The 22,637-nt window shown below is 44.0% G+C and overlaps 2 protein-coding genes across 3 annotated transcripts in view; one reads left to right on the top strand and one right to left on the bottom strand.

The window, feature by feature from the left end:
- pik3r5 (phosphoinositide-3-kinase, regulatory subunit 5) overlaps positions 1-22,637 on the bottom strand; it is a 57,345-nt gene that overhangs the window by 29,068 nt on the left and 5,640 nt on the right. Inside the window, exons 1-4 of one of the 2 annotated variants that reach the window (XM_063201881.1) lie at positions 12,336-12,939; positions 7,188-7,300; positions 2,747-2,847; positions 1,801-1,869 (exon numbers count right to left, since the gene is read on the bottom strand). In XM_063201881.1, coding sequence (XP_063057951.1) covers positions 1,801-1,869; positions 2,747-2,847; positions 7,188-7,287 — 270 coding nt within the window. In that variant the 5' untranslated portion in view covers positions 7,288-7,300; positions 12,336-12,939. Of the gene's footprint in view, positions 1-1,800; positions 1,870-2,746; positions 2,848-7,187; positions 7,301-12,335; positions 12,940-22,637 lie in introns of those variants that run through there. The other variant, XM_063201873.1, reaches the window with a different exon arrangement.
- Positions 17,550-22,637, top strand: part of ntn1a (netrin 1a) — a 147,045-nt gene continuing 141,957 nt past the window's right edge. The window contains exon 1 of the mRNA XM_063201909.1: positions 17,550-17,948. The gene's annotated coding sequence lies outside the window, so the exon portion shown is untranslated. The remainder of the gene's footprint in view (positions 17,949-22,637) is intronic.

Genomic DNA, 22,637 nt, shown 5'->3' with positions numbered 1-22,637 from the left:
ATCAAAATTGCATTACATTTAGTGCATAGTAGCCACAACAGAACAGAACCACTGATGCAGAGCATCAGGATAGGGCCGTGGGGAGTCAATTGTCACTTTAAGGCTGCAACGACATTGTATCGAACCGAGTAGGCTAATTGAGATGCACAAAGTCACGATACTGTATGCATCGTGTCGCAAGGCACTATCTTGATACACCCTTTCAAAGTTCTGTTACCGGTCAGTCCAGAAAACAACCACATGATATATCGTGAAGGGTATCAAACCGTAGGTCAAAAATCATGATACGAACCGAATCATGAATTGACTTTATCGTTACAGCTCTAACAGTCAGTACAGCCTCTAGCCTGGCACCTTGTACCTTTAGTTTGCACCCAGTCACCCTGTTGGATAATCCAATCCAATCCACTCCCACACCGCTCACGCTCCAGTTGAAGCAGAGGCCCAACATCAGGGTTTACTAAACAGCTCACCATACAGTATATATGCCCCATGTTGTACCTTCACCATCACGAATCACGGCTCATTTATGGCTGACGCACAACAGGCTGAGGGCACATGGGGTACATGGAGTCCATCAAACTGGCTTACGCTAGTAGGGACACATAGCAGGCTAAACAAGCCAGGTGAAGAGAGGCAAAATTCAGTGTTCCATTCTGACAGCTCATCCGTCATCAGGTTGTTGCGGCGATTTTGCTCCTCATTTGCATAATATTAAACTTGGTTTAATAATTTAGCTTCGCTTCGCTCCTGTTCGCTTGCCTTTGCCTCTCTCATAGGAATGAATGCCGAAGTTCGCTTCGTTTGGCCAAATTTGCGTCTATGTGTCCCTACCGTTATGGGTAATTGTCATTTTTTAAAGCAGACCTCCTGGTGGTGAAATCACAGCTAATTGTATGGACTAAATTATTCTTTGGTTTTAATGGATTATCCAGAAAGCACGTCACCTGACTTGTGCGTAGTAGGCCTATATATGGAGTCAATTAGGCTCATATTTGGAGACCATACTTCAAATTGGCTCATGGGTAACAATTGACATTTTTATAGCAGACGTCCTGTCCTGGTGGTGAAATTACAGCTAATTCTATGGACTAAATGATTTTTTTTTGTTTTAATGGATTATCCAAAAAACACATAGTATATGACTTACATGGTATTTCTGCTCTGTCGATTCTTGGAACGTTTGGAATTGACATTATTGGAACAAAAAGAAACGATCCACAAGTGTTCACTAAAACAAGCTTGTAGACATGTTCTGGGATATTGGTAATGACTGTTGTCAGTTGACACATCCAGGAAAACCGGCACGGGTGGGATGACAAGGAGGTCAGTTGCCCCGGGCCCAGGGACAGAGAAGGCCCAGAATTGAATTCTCAGTACATTGTGGGGGCCCTTTCAGGTGACCTTGTCCTGGGCCTGGCCAATGCTTGTCAGTGGCCCTGCACACACCTCTTCACTCAGTCACTGCCCCCATGTTGATACGGAATAATTTTGACCTGTAAATCATGGCAGCATTTCTGTACAGTACATACTCTACATAACTAAATGTAAAGCATGTCAGTATGTTCATGTTATTTTGGGCAGACCACTTCTGCAATAAACATGCAGGCAATTTCCTGAAAGGAAGGCGGTATCACTTTATATCAGCACAGGTGCATCATTTGCATAGAGGAAACCTAAAGGTTTATAGCAGGCACGCGCATACATGCAAACTTGTGCGCACGCACGCACGCACGCACGCACGCACGCACACGCACGCGCGCACGCGCACACGCACACGCACACGCACACACACCTCACCTGTTGTAGAGTGGAGGTGAACATGAGAGCAAGTGGAGCCACAAGATGATACTGGCAGTTCTCCTGGACCTGTGGACGTACACACATGCAGTAGCATAACTATACTATGGGAATACAATACCATACAAAACAACTGTGCCCACTCACATGTGTGTGTACACTTACAAACACACTCATAAAGATTTCAACACCGATTTTAGGTTGGAGGGGTGAAGTCTATTGAAGTTTGCAACGATGGGAACTGATTTTTGCCAATTGCTGACATTTTGCCACAATGGCTGAGGGCTGAGACCAGGTCTTGGGCCATATTTTTCCTTTCTCCCACCTCTCATGTTATTCTACTCAGCTCTACATTTACGGAGGGCTATAATAATTGAGTGGAAGTTTATGGACGGCTGAGGCCAGGGGCCTGTACTACAAAGCTGGTTCAGGATAAGTTAAGGTTAAGTTAAGAGGTAAATCATCTAATAGAAGACGAGCATGGCGTCCTCATTTTCTTAAGAAAAGCTCTTGTATTAGATGATTTACCTCTGAATTTAACCTTAACTTATCCTAAACCAGCTTTTCAGGGGCGTAGGCAGAAATAATAAAACAGGTGGGCCCAGAAAAAATCGGACGGGCCCAACCCGAAAGCATGTAGGTAGATATTATAATATCGCGCTCAAAAATTATACTTTGAAATTGAAATCATAGAAATCACAGAAGACGAACCAGACTTTTGACAAAACGATTAATTATCGCTCAGTGCTATGCCATTAATTATGGTTCAATGAGGCAACAGTTGACTGTCAAGAATGAATGGGGCGGGCTTGGATGTCTTGTTGTGCTAGTGTTCATCTCTCTCACCTCTTTGTAGCATAGGCCCCGTGTGTTGTGCTAGTGTTCACCTCTCTCACCTCTTTGTAGCATAGGCCCCGTGTGTTGTGCTAGTGTTCACCTCTCTCACCTCTTTGGCTTTCCTGATGATCTGCTGTAGCAGGATCAGGAAGTTCTCTGGGTCCCTCTTGACCAGCTCCTCCAGACTCCATCGGTTCATACACCATCCAGCTAGAGACACACAGAGAGAGTGTAGGGAACAACATTATTATAAAAGCCTGAAAGCCCTAAGGCGCCCTGCACGCAACGAAATTGCATTAATGCCTCACCCGTGCACGGGGGCAGCCCCAAACAGCACCCCAAAGGGAGCAGGGTGGTTGGATGGCTCAGGGTATCTCAGTCATAGAGGAGGATGGGGCAGAGCACTGGTAAATTACTTCCCCAAGCAACCTGGCAGGTTGGGAGCTGAACAGGCAACCTTTGCGCAACACGTCTGACGCCCTAACCGCGCCTACCCATGAGTGCTAAGTTGGACTCTCTCTACTAGTGTGGAATCTTACTGGGGAAATCCTGCAAATAATGACACGAGTATGAAATGTGGCATTTAACCGTGTTTTGAAGAACAATATACTGTAATCAATTTGCCACTGAAAAATGCTCAACATAACCGTAACAAATTGGGTTATTTCACCAGGGTAGTCTCGATGAGGCTGTTGCCCCCATTCCAAGTGAGCCATAGATGTGCAGTCTCTCTCTCTCTCTCTCTCTCTCTCTCTCTCTCTCTCTCTCTCTCTCTCTCTCTCTCTCTCTCTCTCTCTCTCTCTCTCTCTCTCTCTCTCTCTCTCTCTCTCTCTCTCTCTCTCTCTCTCTCTCTCTCTCTCTCTCTCTCTCACACACACACACACACACACACACACACACACACACACACACACACACACACACACACACACACACACACACACACACCCCAAAATGAGCATGATGAGCACATATCCACCCACGCACGCACGTGCACCTGCACATGCATATATGCACGTCTTTGACTTGTGAGTAAAAGAAGAAAAAAAAACATTGGAACTAGGACGAAGACTGCCTGAGCACAGAGCTTTTCGTAGTAATATAAAAACAACTGTTGCAGAAAGCACTTAATCTACTCACACAGCACTGTGCAGAGTGCAGTGCAAAGACAGGATACGAGACACCCATATTCAAATCCTGTGCTTATCCGACTGAAATCACTATAGTGGCCTATTTCAGAATCAACCAGAGGACGTGGTAAACATCCCATCATTCCAATCAGGCATGAGGTGAAACAGATCAGATTTATGGCATTATTCTCTCAACAAATTAAATAATCACTACAAAAAACTGCATTTTAGGTTTGTGTGGGTCATTCTTGTTTAATGTGTTCGTTTCTTTGGTGATCTGAAAATGTTAAGTGTGCCAAATGTCCAAAAAACTAAAACATCAGTAGGGGGGCAAAAACATACGCACAACACTGCATGTGGGTCATTTCACGTGAAATCAGACACTTTGGGACCCAACCGACACGGATTTCAATCATACTTGCTGTGCCTGTTAAGTAACAAGGTAGCACCCCAGAACTGGATTTGTGTGAATCTGACACCAATATTTAGGGAGAAACAGACTAGCGAAGGTTACATATGAGGGTAGGACACTATGCATTCAGCCTTGATTATATCAGTCAGTGTAAGTCACACAAAAAAATTGAAAGCTATTTTCTGGCTCTACAAATTACACAAACAGCATGGAGTACAACAACCCTCAGAATATGAATTATGATACATTGGAAAATTAAAAATTGAATATAAAAAAAAACGTATATTTTAAAAGTGTGATTTCACGTGAAATGACCCATGTACAGAAGTAAAGATATTTTTTTTACTGTTGTACTTTCACAGTATCCCTGTACAAGTGACAAATAAGCCTCCTTGTAATTCCCTGTCATGTGAAGGAGGAGGAGGAGGAAAAGCACTGGTTAATTACCCCCCCCACCAACCAGGCGGGTCGGGAGCCGAACCAGCAACCTTTGGGTTACACGTAAAACTCCTTGTAATTCCCTGCAATGTGAAGTTCTTGTGCCTGCGGGGTAGGGTTCATCTTCAAACTTTCCATTTCAGAGTAACTGGCTGACATCTACATCTCCTGTCCTGGTGCAAATCAGGCACCACTTAAACACACACAAACAAGGCAGTTACAGTTACATCACAAGCGAGCGAACAGTGAAAAACAAACACACACACACACACACACACACACACACACACACACACACACACACACACACACACACACACACACACACACACACACACACACACACACACACACACACACACACATTATTACGCAACAGGCCCTGCCTTTGGGGCTCGTGCTTTGGTGGAAGATTTTTCACCCCATATGGTAGATAACGCCTTCTCGCTACTATGTACCCTGAAAACACACACACACTCTCTCTAGTCTGTCTGTCTCGCAATGGCAGATGAGGTGTGAGTGTGTGTGTGTGTGTGTGTGTGTGTGTGTGTGTGTGTGTGTGTGTGTGTGTGTGTGTGTGTGTGTGTGTGTGTGTGTGTGTGTGTGTGTGTGTGTGTGTGTGTGTGTGTGGTGTGAGCGTGTGTGTGTGTGTGCGCCTGTGTGTGTGTGTGTGTTATATCTGATATGCTCATTGCCTGCTGCATGCTACTGGGCCCTTTCACTCATTGAGAGAGAGAGAGAGAGAGAGAGAGAGAGAGAGAGAGAGAGAGAGAGAGAGAGAGAGAGAGAGAGAGAGACAGAGAGACAGAGAGAGAGAGAGAGAGAAAGAGAGATCTCAGTGTGGTCTGCGCCTCAATTTCCTCCTCTCATACGCATGCACATAAAAAAACACACTGATACTTCCTTCATCACGTTGTCTGTCGCTCTCTAACATCGGAGCAACAGCTTTCAAACAACAACAAACTAGCATAACACTGTGTAACTGTGAACTGTGCGAATGAAAACAGCACATGTGAAAATTTTTGTTTTGTAAGACCTGACGTGTTTGAAGAAACTATAACAACTAACTAACTGCTGGATGTTACACTTTATATGTCTGAATGTGTAATGTATAGGCACTCTATAGGTGAACTGTATGTGTACTGTCTATGTCTATACTATCTATGTCTATCTAAAGTATGTCTATGTCTGCATGGGAAAGTAAGAAACGTAATTTCCATTCTTTGTGTGACCAGTGCATGTAAAGAAATTGACAATAAAGCCGACTTGACTTGATTTGACTTGATGTTGAATGTAAGAGCAACATGCATTCTGGGCTTCATGTGTCTGTGAGGTAAGGCCTTGGGAAAGTCAGTGTTAATCTCTGGAGGCTATGATGAATGGTAAATGGACTGCATTTAGGGCTGGGCGATATGGAAAAAAAACAATATCACGATATTGATTACTTTATATCACGATATAGCACAATTACATACGTTTTCAGTTATTCTCTTTATTTGCGCTTTATTTTTTCAGATCTTTTTATTCTTATTTTTTACAGTTACATTAACTTATAGTGTGTATTGTGACAACATGAAATGTAATTAAATGATATTCAATTGTATACATTTGATAAAATTACTATCACGATATAAACGATATAGGAGAAAGGTCACGATATACACTTTTATATCACGATAACGATATATATCGTCATATTGCCCAGCCCTAACTACATTTATATAGCGCCTTTCCACTCCTTCGAACACTCTCAAAGGGGTTTGCATTGTATGCCTCACATTCACCCATGTACGTTCACATTCACACACCGGTGGCAGTGGTTGCAGCGCAGGGTACCACCAGGAGCAATGCTGGGTAAAGGATCTTTCTCAAGGACACATTGATGGAGTCAGGCAGGCTGGGGCTCGAACCTGCAACATTCTGGTTGCCAAATATGTTCCTATACAACCTGAGCCAACACTGATGTTTGGAGGCTATTCTAAGCATACAAAACAGCATTAACATGTGAACCTAGAAAGGTTAACATAGACTGCACTGTAAATCTAGCAATGGATGAGTTTTAAGATAAATTCTCTTGTAAAACAATGCTGTCCTTCTGCTTAGGGTGAAGATACCTGGATAAGTAACTAAACCTGGTTTTCGTAATACTTCCCTGTAGTTATATAAAGTACCCTGAAATGAAAGCATATCGGGTGGTAAGACAGCATATTCGTTTTTTATTGTTGTTGTTGTTGTGCAAAATAGCTTTAAACACTTTCCAGTACTGTGCAGATTTACATCTGAATCAAGAGTGTCCTGTTGCTTCAATCAAATACAGAGAGCAGAAATGAATTGCATTATCATACCAACTGTTCATGACAGAAAATAGTTTACACCAATTGTGTACACAGACAGAGACACAGACACAGACACAGACACAGACAGACAGACAGACAGACAGACAGACAGACAGACAGACACACAGACACACAGACACACACACACACACACACACACACACACACACACACACACACACACACACACACACACACACACGCACACGCACACACACGCGGCATTGATCTCACCGTTCCACGGTTGCGGCAAGCCTCCGCTGTGTCCGAGGCGGTCCAGACATCGGTCCACAGCGTGCTGGATCCGGTCCTCTGTGCACGTGGTGTTCTGCATCTTCAGTCACAGCCTGTCAAGCAGCACCAGGGAGGAGGAGGAGAGTAGAGAAAGGTGTATCATCTTAAAGACAGAGTAGGTAACATTTTCAAGTTACGTGTGGTATTTATGTCTTCAGTCACAGCCTATCAAGCAGCAACCAGAGAGGAGGAGAGTAGAGAAAGGTGTATCAGCTTAACCCATTGATGCCTAAAGCACCTGCAAAAAAGCTCCTGCTGAATGCCCAAGTCCTTGTTGGGAAAGTTGCCCCTCAGCCTATAAAAACCTAAAAATCTTCGTCTCTGATGCACATAAAAACATTGAAACATAATTGCATTTAAACCCTAAGAACCTCATTTTGCATTAGAATGTGTTCATTCAGCTATAACCACATTTGTATTTAACAAGTCCGACAGGCGGACAACAGATGCGTCCGTCTATGCCCGTTCTGAACCTTTTTTGCCCAAACGCCCCCTTGGCCTCCTCATAACCTGTCAAGGCAATTTATCAATAAGCCTACCATGTACTGTATAAGCCTGGATTTGAAAAAGTACCATAGGATTTCAACAGTGGTTGGGCAATTTACTGAAAAACTGTAATGCATTTGCTGATTTACATGTTACTGTCTTTTCAAAAATATCCCCTTAGACTACATTTAGCAATGTGGGGACCTAAGGCGAATTTAGCTAGGGGGGCCATCGGTCCATCCCATATCACATTTTTTTTTAACATAAAATCTCTATTTTTGTTAGGCTATTTTTTTTTTTAATCACGATTTTTTTATTTAAAAAAAAAAAAATAATTACAAACATAAAAAAAACGGGCAAACATTACAAACCCTTTCTGGACAGATTTCAATGAATAGGCTATTTGCAATTTTACATAGGCCTACATTAAATAAACTAAAATGTGAAATTCTCTTTTCACTTTAATATATGAGAGCAGTGATGTCCCCCCCTCACTGAAGTGTTATTTCATGTGTGTGCATGATGCTGTCACCTATTTGAAGTGACGTTGATGTTGGATTTCATGGAATACTTTTAAATGCCGCTTTGGGAAGAAAACAGAGTAGGCGACAGGTGAACTGTCTTTCTGTCAAAACAGTGGTTTGCAGGCGTTTGCGTTTTCACGTGGATATTGTCTTCGTGGACCGTAACAGACAAACAGTAAGTTCCATAAACTAATCAATGAGACATTGGCTACGTGTACATGATGTTTTTAAGTCCGATTTAATAAATGCGATTTAAATAGATCGGATTAAGAGTTATTTTGCGATGTGTATACATGGCACTTTCACTTAAAGGAACAGACCACCCTTTTTTGATTTTCACATATTTGCAGTATTTCCAAACATTGTTCATGAATGTGCATATCATTTTCGTCTATGTGTTTGCATTGCCCTGTTTAACAGTATAGCCAAATTAAGCATAGCAATGCAAGCCTATGGTACAAAATAAAAAAATCAAATGTACTTATAAACCACTTTAAAATTAATGTAAATTTCACCAGATTGTAAAACAGCAACTTAATTCCGTCCAGTGATCACTTGAGGCGTGATGCTAAAGATACCAGTTACTTACAGTGATTATGCTAATAATTCTGATCCAATAAATCTAAGTACTGAAAACACTGAGACGAAAATGATATGCACATTCATGAATAATGTTGGGAAATACTGCAAATATGTGAAAATCAAAAAAGGGTGGTCTGTTCCTTTAAATGCGATTAAACGTCTGGGGAAAATAAAGCATTGCGATTGGACTGAGGACGCACGTGCTGAGCGAGCCAAATAAGGCACGGGGGCGTGGTTCAATGCCACCGAGATGCAGGTCATCTTCCCCACGAAAATCGTTGCCTCAGGCGGACTGAAATCACAACATTTCCCCCTTTCTCCCTGGATCATTTACAATGCTACATTAGCTACCCTGTTAGCATAGAAAAACGAGTGGTCAAATGGTAATGTGGAGTAACTTTGTTGTGCTTCATTACTTCGTGGGGCACTTTTACATCAATATATGGAAGCCACAACATTTATAGTCGCTTAGGGACTTTAAATTAAGCAAAACTTTCATGTGAAAATCAACAGGAAGTGCCGCCATGTTTTTCTCACTGGCATTGCACGCATGAGCTCCAGGCCAAAACTGAGCGACTGCCACCTTGTGGACACAAGAGGGAATCACAAGAGGGGGAATCACAAGAGGGAATCACAATTCAGAAACGCATCACGGGAGGGCGGACGGACGGACGGACGGCGGACGGACGGACGGACACCAAAGCCTCTTATAGAGATGCGTGGGACGCATCTAAAAAGCTAAAATCTCAAGGGCCTGAATGCAGCGTATGTGTCTCCAGGCACCAAAGGTCAAATAACATATACGAGTCATCAGGCTAAAATGGGTTAAAGAGACACTAGTAAACATTTTCAAAGCAAACAAAGTAATGTATCACCTTCATGAGTCAGTCACAGCACATAAATCAGCACCAGAGAGAAAGAAAGAAGATAAAGCTGTATGAACTTAAAGAGCCACAAGGTAACATTTACAGGTTAATTATTCTCACTTTCTTGCGTCTGTTGATGCTGATAGCAGCCCTCAAGGAGAACGACTGATGCATCAGCTTAAAGAGGCACTAGGTAGCTCTGCTCTTTGGTAGCACTACAGGTTGGAACTAGTATTGCCTCCCATGGAGAACAATGGAAACAGGTAGACTACCGTACTGATGAAGCTGCTGCTTATACAGGAATTTGCACGTGTACGCAGGGGTGCCGACAGGGGGGGGACAAAGGGGACAGTTGTCCCGGGCTCCAGAATTGGGTCCTCATTACATTTAGGCTGGCGGGCCCGTTCAGACAACTTTGTCCTGGGCCCAGCCAAAGATGTCAGCGGCCTTGGCGTGTGCGCACACACACGAGCACGCACACACGAGCATGCACACGCAAACGCACACTACAACACACACAGTCCTACCAGGAACACAGCTGAAAGCTAAAATTTGCATGGCAGTAATGTGGCTGATAATATTCACCCAGTAGGAAAATTGCCTTGTTTGTTTTCGAAGAACATTTACCACTCACTGGGAATTTCTGGTGAACTCAAACAAACTCTACATAAAAGTCTACATAAAAGCACAATAATGCAACAGCACACAGATGCAGACACACACGCCACTGGCACTTACATCACTAGTAGTCATTGTTGATGATATTTTGTCCACACAGGGACTCTACTGCTCTTTGTCACCTCACATGTAAAATGTACCAACATCTACATCATGGGCCTATACTACAAAGCTGGTTCAGGATAAGTTGAGGTTAAGTAAAGAGGTAAATCATCTAATACAAGAGCTTTTCTTAAGAAAATGAGGACTCCAGGCTCTTCTATTAGATTATTTACTTCTTAAGTTTTGTCAGTTTTATGTGTAATGTTTATGTGCCCTGCTGCTGTATGACTCGTTAGCTTTAAGGGGTATTCCAACAAAAGGCATGGTTAACACACACACACACACACACACACACACACACACACACACACACACACACACACACACACACACACACACACACACACACACACACACACCTTTCTTCTGCACACTTGTTTTGCACCGGCCATTTATTTCATTACATGTGACACAAAAGTGAAGTGCCTCTATGTACATAGCAAACAAATATCCTTGTGAGTGACAAACCTGGCAAAGTTAACCTGCAGACAGCTTGCAAATGTCATTTAGGTAATCAAATTAGGACAGCGTGGTCTTTTGTTTGTGGATTTACCACAGCCTCCCAATTAATAGCCTGGTTTACTTAACCACTATCTTGGAAACCCCCCACCTCAACCACATCTGCAGCTGGTTTTTCAGCACTGTTGTAACAGAGGTGTTAAGTCCGATTTTACAGATTGACATGATGAATGATATCCCTCTTCTGGTGGAACTGTGTCAGATTTTATTAGAAACAAACAACACTAATAATAGCTTGCAAAAGTCCAAGGGCACACGTTGCTATGTGTCTTTTAGAATAAGCTCCATTGGCATGACAAGTGAACTAACCACAGAATTCCCCTTAAGACATAACCTACCAAAAATCCCCTCCAACACTCAGTGTGATATTTTGATAGAAGGCAACAGAGAAACGTCCACAGGCTTGTTGGCCTAGGCTACGGCACACACACACACACACAAGCTCCAACACCCCCCCACACACACACACACACACACACACACACACACACACACACACACACACACAGTGACTCACATGTTCAGAGATAAAGAAAATGTGAGGATGTACAGATTTCGTGTTGCAATGAATGCCAAGTCAACATTACCAAATGCCATTCATTATTAAGTGAGCAGTGAGTTTCCTAGTACAACAACCACACGGATCTGTGATGCTGTGGGTGGGTGGTTATTTTTAACATTTTTTTTAAAGACCGCCGTAATCTCTGAACGCCAACGCTGCTCTCGAGAATATGATGGTGAAACTTTAAAGCAAAAAAGTAACCACATGCCTCGCAGGTAGGCTAATCTTATTTAATAGGCCTACATCCATTTTTGTAACGTCGACAAGAGGTTGTTTTGTGGGACTGTTAACGTGATGTCTTTTCAGATCCGAAGAGCAACTAATGTTGAATACTCGTCTTGAATTCCTAGTGATAGGCATCGCATCTCTTATCCAAATCATCAAGACATGAGCTGAACAGTTACAAATGTATTACGACTACATATTTAACCTCAAAGCGTTCAGATGTGCAATTGCACACTGGCCGCGCGCCATTGACCCTTCTCACTGCCTGCCTCGTTCGCGCCCTTCTTCCTACCTCCACGCGTTGCGACGCACGCCTGTCGTGTGCGTAATATGGTAAACTAATCACACAATAATTTTGATTTAGCATTAGCAACTTCTTCAGTAAGCACATCGAGTCACTGTACGGTTCAACACCCGTTGCTGCTGTTCAAAACAAAATGTTTTGTAGCGTTATTTTCACCATACGCAAAATATAATTGTGAATTCCCGTTTGTGCTCAAACTGTCACACAGCTCAGCCTGGGAAGTATGGGGCAGGAGCCTACGTTTGGTGGGATGGGTGTCCTCGACTCGACCCTCTCCAGAAACATTTCCACAGCGCTCCAATGGTCTCTGTCAGCACATAATGCAGGTGAGAGTGGCAATGTGTGTAGTCAAATGTGGGTAGCAAAACCAAACAAAAAATAAAGTAAGGAACTACCTCTGAATGTTCGATGCAAGTAGGCCTAGAACTAGTATGTTGTAGCGGGGGGCAACTGCCATTCCGACATACCGCCATTCCGACAATATTTGATTGTCATTCCGAGCCATTTCGACGAGTCAGTTGAACATTTTTGCAACAAGTACATAAAGGCGCGTGAACAACGTTCTAACTCAATTGCCATTTGCAACAATGTTGCTCCATGAGCGGAAGTGGAGTGACAGCGCAATTACAGGATTAGTGTACACGTACAATTTCTAGTGAGGGTGGGCTACATGGGACTCTTCATGTCACAGCAGTTGAATGGCAGATAATAGGAAGTCAAATAAGTTGTCACTAATAACATTCAAAGCTGCACAGTTAGGGATGTTGTATAGTAGACCTAAAACCTCAATTGATGACATAATTAAGACAAACGTGTGCTCTTGCGCAGAACCCTTGAACTGTCCTTGGTCTGGCCATGGTGACAGACCCACAAAGCTCAGTTCCTGAAGAACACAAGAACTTATTCAACATCATTTCTGCTGCCTATATGAATGTCACCTATGGGAGTCATTTAACTAGACTGCACATATGTAGGCTACACATATGTGTGCTATATTTACCTAAAGCCAAGGCACCCTATTTTTAGCCCAAAATGTGGCTTTTTGGTCATTCTGTGGAACAGCACAGGAAGCTGTTATTGTGTCTCATGCAGCTGAGAGGAGGCGATGGGTTGTGCATCAGACCAGCAAAGCATGGGGAAATATGACATAGACCAGACCAGAAGTGGGGCTGGTGGTGGTGGAGAGCAGGTAGCTATGGCCTAATGGTTAAGCCAAGGAGAGGGTTGCAGGCTCGAATCCCACAATGACCAATAGTAACTTGTAGAGTTTGGTGGGATAACCAAAGAGTCTAACAAGATAGATAACTGGTGACGATAACAATGGGATATAATGTTTCACCAACCAAGCACTTCTGGTCTCCTATAAAGGCGTGGCCAAACTGACAATCATCGAACACCATCATAATAGACCATCTCTGGTATAACATTGGTAAACCTCCCTCCTGAAGCCTCATATAGTGTCAGTAGTACTGAGCTATCAGCCTGGACTTTTAGCTCAGCGGTATCGTGCTGCTGTGCCTCCCATGCCCGAACTGGAGTGTTGACTGGCAGGTGGCAGGTTCGAGCCCCGAGTGGAGAACTAGTGTAGGATCACCTCAGATACACTGTACTATCTGTACTATACTTTATATTATATCTACCTTACAGGGCTGATAGTATTCAGGCTCCATGCCTGATTTCAGGCTTGACAGAATTTGCAAAAATAAGAACATTGATAATAATTAGCCATTAGGTTATTCTTATTTCAGAAAGTGTTACAGGTTCAGGGTTTTCTTCTACTATCAGGCTTGAATAATGGTCATACACAGGCTATTAAATGTTTGAATAATGTGTCAAAATAGGCCTACGTTACGTCACTATGCAGTATTGTCGTCGTCGTTAGAGCAGGGGGAAAAGTTCAGGCTCAGGATTTTTTTTCACTATCACCCTTGACCTTAGTACTTTATTATGTCCGTTCTCTCCCTAGCTGTCTGTACTTTACTCTAATCTAATGTGTCCACTTCTATTCTATTCCTCCCATGCCAAAACTGGAGTGTTGACTAATAGGTCATGGGTTCAAGCCCCGAGTGGCAAACTAGCATACGTAGATGACCTCAGTTGCACACACCAGGCTGCAGTGCCCAATAAAGGCGGCTAACCTCACATTGCTCCAGACACGGTCGGCAACGAACGCCATCACTGCAAGTCGCTAAGTTTGGAGGAAAGCGTCAGCTTTTAAAAGTGTAATGGGGAAATCTAGGGTAGACCCGACCAGAAGTGGAAGTGGGGGTGGTGGTGGTGGGCAGTCTGTGGGTTTGGGTCGGATCTTTAGCTGTGGCTGTCTGTCTGTCGGGGCTCCCCCAGTCACAGCAAGGCCTGGAAAACCAGAGAGGAAGTGAATGCAACGCAGGCAAAGCCAGGCCAGGCAGTGTGCTGCTGCTGCGTGCTTCAGTGGCAGAACAATTGCAGACAGGGTCCCAGGGCAAAACACTGACAGGGCCCCTCAAACAACTTGCCATGGTCACAATAGGACCCCCACCAACAATGCAGGAGGGCCCTGGGCCCAGGGGCAAATGCCCTGCTTGATCCCACCTATAGGTCCGCCCCTGTGCTGTGTGCAAGAGAAGCAGAGGGGAGAGAAGCGAAACCATCCCACAGGCTACTATTTAGAACAAACAATACAAACAGGGGCAGAGTTATAGGGAGGGTGAGCAGGGCATTTGCCCCTGGGCCCAGGGCTCTCTTGTATTGGTGGTGGGGGCCCTAATGGGACCTTGGCAGGCTGTGTGGGGGCCCTGTAAGTGTTTTGCCCTGTGGCCCTGTGTGCAATTGTTCCACTATTGAATACAAACCTCTGATAGGTCAACATCCCTTCTCTGTCTGTCTCTCTGTCTCTCTCTCTCTGTCTCTAAGATTGCATTTTGAAACATGCTACAGTATAAAACGCCTATTCAAATGCCAGGTTTTGATGATGTAAAACTTGACAGGAAGACATAATTTTTCACAATTTTATGCCTTTAATGTAAACTGTACAATGCAAGTGACAAACGAACTCAAAGCTTTAAAATGTAGAAGTAGAAAATAAAAAGAACAGGGGGACAACGTGTCAGAGACATCATGCCAATAAACTGATGTTCAGTGTGGGGAGGGATTTTTATTACTCATTTACACTGATTTCAAACCACAACAAAAACATCACAAACATGTTCATCCTCTGTCTCTGTCTCTGTCTCTGTCTCTGTGCCTCTGTCTCTGTCTCTGTCTGTCTCTGTCTCTGTCTCTGTGCCTCTGTCTCTGTCTCTGTCTGTCTCTGTCTGTCTGTCTCTCTCTCTCTCTCTCTCTCTCTCTCTCTCTCTCTCTCTCTCTGTCTGTCTGTGGCGCTCTGTGATGATGAGAGACAACATGTTTGAAACATAGTATTAATATGATCACGTTTGGCAAGAAACGTTTATCTCTGTGTGCAGACATCATTATTTCTTTCCACTGTTTAGAACACACAATAAAAAATCATCTAGCCTACTGTACATCCTCTCTCTCTCTCTCTCTCTCTCTCTCTCTCTCTCTCTCTCTCTCTCTCTCTCTCTCTCTCTCTCGTGAATGAGGCTATGGGCTGGTCTCACGAAGGAGCCGAGCTCCACAATAGGCGTGTGGGAGGTGACCTTTTATTCATCTGGCCTTTAGTGACCAAAGGGGGAAGAGAGCTGAACCGCTGCCAGGTAAATACACTATATAGCGGCCACCCGGGGGGAAGGAACCCACAACCCACTCCTCAGCCGCTAATATAGCAGGGCTTGTAAGTTAACCCATTGATGGTGTTGTGTCGAGATGACCTACCAACCCATTACAACGCACTACAGTAGTGCACTGACAGGTTGGGATTAGCGATTGAGCAATGCTATGTAAACATTCTGTTGGTAGCTCACCGCGACAAAGCAGCACATCTTGACAGAACAACGGCTTTGGCTAAAAACGGATAGATTTATTATTACTTTCCTCCTCTGAAGAACATGGTCATTGATGAGGTGGGCTGAAGTCGTGTTGTCAAGCTCTTTTTGTTCTGTTTGGCCTGAACAAACGTCCTTCATGACTTGTCTCGAGCCCTGAATTGCACAAATGAAGTCATAGGCTGACTCTATCTTTCATAAGAGGATGTGAGCACGTCCCCTCTCAGTGTCAACAAGGTCACTTCCACATTTTGAGATCTTGCCGAAAAGACGGAAGAAAACAAGGCACCTGATGCAACTCCGTTTTTATGAACAACATGGGTGTTTTTTACACCTATTTGATTCAATTTCATGCACATTTTCCTTTTTTTGAACCTAATCAACTAAGATTTTTTGTTTGGCTGTGCATAGCTTAATATTTGATTATAATATTTGAAGGACATACTGTTTGCATATGTACACACGTCATATACAGATAGGGTCTGTGTCCAAATATTTCTGAAGAAGCATGTCTAGCCTATCCTCAGAAACATTCAATGCAGTTGATGTATGCCCAGTCCTTATCGTGATACTCAGATAATCTTTCATGGGGATGACACTATTGTGTGTATGGTATCACAAATCATGCATGGAAACCCTTTTCATGTCACCGATAGGGATTTGATGAACTCCTCAAGCAGTCTGCCTCTAAGGAATATTAAATAAACAATTTGCTAAAATCAAAATAATCATTTACAATAGAGGCACAGTGGGATGGAAAGTAACCTGGATGATAGCCGGACAGACACACTTTGTCATCGACTTTGGATAAACAGTGTGGCTTAATGCTATATGCATAACTTATTCAAACCTATAGTGACCGACAAGTCGCAGGCAATTGGGATAAGCTTTTCAAACCCAAAACGACTGACTTCACTTGGGACCAGACTAGGAAACATCCAATGCCCTCCAAGGTCATAGCTGAAGCTGCCTTCATTCATACAGAATCTTCACAGCTTTGTCTTCACAGCGCTTCTATCTTTTTTTTTTTTTTTTTTAAGTTTGCATGATCGCATTTCCAAACAGCCCCGTCGGTCGGCCACTAGCAAACAGGAAGAGTTGCTTCCCAGGTCTGGCTGAGGAAGCAGGTGCTTGTCCATTGTTATTATATAGCTGTGATCGGGACCCGTGATAGACTCCCACAGCCCACAGGCTCAGCACAGGGCCACAGGCGCAGCAGTGTGGGGGGCTACGCTTCATTGTGTAGCCTCCGTCTTGATTGATAGGGTCTAGTATCCCCCTGACAACTCCACCGGACCTGCACTCTGCACCCACTACAGTAGCCGATATTGCCAATAATACTGTGGTGCAACAAACCCACCCGTCCGTGCTACCACCTTGCACATGAACAGATACATGCAATTTGTTGCACACAGATGTAAGTACACGTACGCATGCATGCACACACGCACGCACGCATGCATTTTCTCTCTCTCTCTCTCTCTTTCTCTCTCTCTCACTCCTCTCTCTCTCTCTCTCTCACTCACACACACACACACACACAGCTGCATTGCACGCACAGGCACACACAGTCATGTAACACACACAAACACACTGTATTGAATGCACACACACAAAGGAGCACACGCACACACACACACAAGGAAGCGACAGCCATCTCTCTAACAATGCCGGCCCTCTGTATACAGGCAGCTCTTCCCCTTTTGTTTCAATGAGCAGGCTGCCGGTTGTGTTGGATCTCCGGTGTTGTTGTGTTGTCGATATGAGCTACCCCGTCGACCTGAGCTACCAAGCCATAACTTTTGGTCTTTTTCGACTTTATTTGATAGGGCAGTGTGAGAGGTGGACAGGAAGCGAGCTGGAAGAGGGACGGGGAGGGGTCGGCAAAGGACCCGGGCCAGGAATTGAACGCGGGTCAGCTGCATGGCAGGTGAGTGCCCTACCGGTTGGCCACGGCAGGGTCTACCAAGCCATTACAATGCACCACAGGAGCCTAAGGGTTGGGAGTTACCAGTGATGGGTGAACTGGATTCATTCGATACAATCCAATGCCACATATTCCAAATAACCTGATTTTACCTGTCCGGTTTAACCAGCTAATGTTCAGGTGAAACCAGGTCATTTGGAATGGGTGGCACTGGATTGTGAAGTCATGAATCCAGGGGTTGGGAGTTAACAGTGATGAGTGAACCTGGAGTCATTTGTTACAATGCAGTGCCACATATTCCAAATCACCCTTTACCTGTCCAATTAAACTGGATTCTGGGGTTCTGGACAGGTAAAACCAAGTCATTTGGAAGATGTAGCACTGGATTGTCAACTCATGAATCGAAGTTGCCCATCACTGAAGTAGCTTGTCTGAAAAAAGAAAACAGCCCATTTCGACAAAACCCCTGCACTCCACTCCACTACTTTCCACTCCGCTCCGCTGTGCCAGGTTACAGAAGGATGTGGGAGATTCATCACGGAGTGATATTGGCCGGCGTTAGCGAGTGTAGTGTACTCACTCATATTAAACAGTAGCCCATTTCCCCACGCTGGGCAGGAAATGTGGAGCTCAATGCCTTCCTCTTGGCCTCCCCTGACACCCCAGGAGATTTTGTCAATGGCCAAACGCTGTGGAAAGCGAGACGCCTTATCATTGGCATCATGGGATTTCGGCACTACTTGTGCACAGTGGGCTGTGCAAAGTGCTTTTGTGTAGTGGTATGTTATTGTACCAAAGATGTGCCATGTATTGAAAAACAGGTGAATGAGATAGGTCTGCACACCAAGCAATACGCTCCAAAATAATAAACTTTATTAAAAAGCAACATTTCGTTATGCCTGATGAAGATCCAGGGTGATCGAAACGTTGCTTTTCAAATAAGGTAGGCTATATTTTTTTGGAGCTTATTGGCAGTGTGCAGGCCTCTTCTTCAACATCTGACACTTTTGTCTGGTACCTACAAAAAGTGTTTTTGGATGTGTGCACCCTACCCAAAACTACTATGTATTGGAAACCACATGTGAAAAATGTGTGTAGACCCAAATCACAAAATTTCCAACATTGCGAGATTACATAACACGCACTACATATTTGAACTACAGTGGGGATTTTCAGGTTTGATATGAGAGGATGCCATATTGCTCTTTCTGTGGAAAGGTTGAGAAACATTAAGACGTGATAGGTGTCAGTGATGCGCGGGCTGACCCGAAAGCAGCGGGCGCTTGCAATTAACTGCGGTCGACCGCAGGCACGGGTTATGAAATATTATTTTTAATGAAATTCGGGTCGGGTGCGGTCGGTCAGGACCTTTGAAATGATGCCGAATTTTAAAGTAGGCTATAGGCTAGCCAATAGGCTATAGTTTACTTTAGCAGACAGGGACATTTTTTGCGAAATAGATCAAAGTTTATATGGCTGAATACCTACGATGGTGCCACGCGCTCTGCAGGAGACTTAATGAGGCTCCTGCGTCGGCCGAATATCTTCTGCGCGCAACTGGTGCAGCAGGTGCAACCATTGAGTGCATTTTGAAGAACACAGAGGGTGCTCTCTAAACAGTGCAGTGATGGATATAGCCCACATATTTTCTTATACAATTGTAATGGTTTCGCGCTCATGGGTTGCTTACAGAGTTTGTTTTCATTTCCTGTGTCGTACCATGACTACGAGGCAATCCACTTGACGGCTGGCTCCGTCTGCTCACCAACCTACAGATTAATTTTCTCCATGTATCCAAACGACGATGTTACCGAAATAAACAGGTGACAGTCGGCAGTCCTCATTGCATGGCCTGGGTTCAAAAATCCAACATGTCCTGTTGAAATGCACAGCCGTCTTGTTCTTGACGCAAATTCCTTTTTTAAGACCTTTATTGACGTGATTGTGCTTTGCCAATGACGCTAGGATGTTCATAAAGACGCACGGCTACTATTTTCAAAGGCGGGTCGGGAAGCGGGCCGGGTCAATATTTTTTCATGAATATTTCTTGCGGGCAGGGCAAGCGGGCGGACTAGGGAAAAAAGCGGTCGGGTGTGTCTTGTTTTTTCGTCGACCCGCGCATCACTGATAGGTGTATCTTTAATAGCCTTGTGCGCCATCCTACGTACTTCCGCCAAGAGACTTGGCTCTGTACTACGAATGGATACGAAATGAAATGGTAGTATTATGGGATGGTCAGGACCAGGCTATAGCTCTAAGATAGAAAGCTGGTTTAATTAAAGCAGAGGTGGTCATGAACAGAATAATAATAGAAGCTTTATTCACGTAACGTTGCTCCATGACGACTGCCAAGAGGCTCCTCTTCTGCCAGGTGGGTCAAATAAAGCGGGTTCGTCACGTACATGGCCGTAACTACCATTGAGGACACAGAGGTCATGTCCTCGGTATTTTTTTCAGAAATGTAAAATGTGTCTACAGTTCGTATGATGAAAATCGATATAGCATCAACAATGATGGATAAAGTCTGTATACACCACCCCCATTTATCCTCAAGGCTGTGATTGATGAAAATAAACACATTCTAAATGTACAGTATGTAGTACAGCTTGCAATATTTGACCTCGGTATTTGAAAATGTCTAGTTACGGCCCTGGTCACGTAGCCTTTGTAATGTGTACCACGAGGTGTTACATGTTTGTTTATTCAAAAACATTTAGGTTCTGTGCACATTATTATGTTCACGTTATTCACGCCTACCTTCTCATTCATTTCATATTAATCTATTAATGGGTATTTGCCTTCCGTTTTATCTTCCGTGGTGATTGTGGTCATTTGATTAATGATAGGTAGTGGGGGGGGGGGGGGGGGGGGGGGGGGGGGGGGGGGGGGGGTGAGCGAGGGGAAATAAAAACAAACACAGCAGCCATGACACCCTGACAGGATCTCTAAAAACAAAGTGCTTATTCTACACACAGACACACAGTACAGTACAGTAGTCGGTGGACTTTGGCACAGTGTCACGAAGGCCAGGTGGCTATAGACATGCAAATTCTCACATCAATCGCCTCCAGTGACAAAAACAACCACCTCACTGCTCTCTCAGCTGCATATACTGTACCAGGCCACACCAAGTGGTACATTGGTCTGTGTCCCAGGAGCGTGTCTATGTTCCCACAGCCCATTGGTCCCACAGCCCATTGGTCCCACATCACTGAGACTTTTTTTGTGGGGGAACATGGAATTGTGGAACATAGGACCTACGTGTATTTGAATAATTTCTTACATTGAAAATGTGGGGACATGGAGCAGCAGGAATAAGCTGCGGGACCAATGGGCTGTGGGAACATAGAGATGACCCCCTGTGTCCCCTATCTTGCCTGTATCTGTGACTGCGGGTGTGGGTTACTAGGGGGGGTCAGGCTCCATGCTTTGTTTGTCTGATGGGGCTCTTTGTTCCACATGCATGGCACCAATCTGCAATAGTCCTGTGATGTTACATGCAGTATGACCATCTCAAACGAGTGGAAATTTCAGTGGAAACCGACAATTAAGTGTTATCGTATCGTATCAAATCCTACGTAGATGTAAAGCAAACATACTGTGTGTACAGTAAGGACATGTACAGGGCTGATATCTGTTGCTTTCATCATGTTCTCTGAGACTTCACAGACATCACATAAATAGTTGCAGACGATGAACTGTAGATGAGCCCTGGTTGACTTTAACAAACATCAAAAGTTTGTAGGGCTATTGTTGATGGGTACTAGATGACTCTTCTCAACCTCTCAGCTTATCAGCTGCATACCAAGTCTACAGCAAGTACACAGCCGTATAAGGTGCTGTTTCCACGTATACGTATATTTTTGAAAGCCCATTGGTTTTGGCCTTCCATTTACACGTGAACAGAGTTTTTAAAATCCATATATCAAAAATCCGGCATTAAAATATCCCATTTAGGGGGCTGAAAACGAATTTGTTACAATGGACTTGTTGTGTTTACACCTAAACAGGAGAAAATGAACGGAGAAGGAGAATTTGAACAAATATTTGGCTTCGCGGAAACGGCACTTAAAACCAACGCATACAATAGGAAGCGCTTATATTATATGTCTTCCTATTACATACAGTATCATGCATTTTCCATGAGACTTTCAGGGACTTCGCACAGTCATGGTGTAGTCAAGGAAATATGGTACAAAATCAACTGTACAGCGAGGACGGACGCAAAACTGAGACCATTGATCAAAACTATTGCTTTCATTATGTTAAAGATTTTTTTTTGTCTTTTTCGACTTTATTTGATTGGCCAGTGTGAGAGGTGGACAGCGAATTGGGAGAGATACGGGAGGGGTCGGCAAAGGACCCGGGCCAGGAATCGTTGGCCACGGCAGGGCCGCTTTCATTATGTTGATGTACTACGGTATGAGCCCTGAGGTTGAGCAGCCTGATCTCCAAAAATTCTGTGCTCCTGGACACGGATGTTAAGGACACGAAATCTGTGTCCAGGAGCACGGATTTTGCCAAAATTCCGTGTTCCTGGACACGGAATTGTTTTCCATGCTCCTGGACACGGAATTGTTTTCCGTGATGGGCACACAGAAGTGCTTTCTATAGGCTATTACCACAGCACTCTATCATTAGAAAATACATACCAAATGCTAATCCTAAACAAAAGTTGTGCCCTGACCAAAA

This window comes from Engraulis encrasicolus, chromosome 1 (assembly GCF_034702125.1).
Source record: "Engraulis encrasicolus isolate BLACKSEA-1 chromosome 1, IST_EnEncr_1.0, whole genome shotgun sequence".
Lineage (NCBI taxonomy): Eukaryota > Metazoa > Chordata > Actinopteri > Clupeiformes > Engraulidae > Engraulis > Engraulis encrasicolus.
This window is presented reverse-complemented; position numbering and strand designations above follow the sequence as displayed.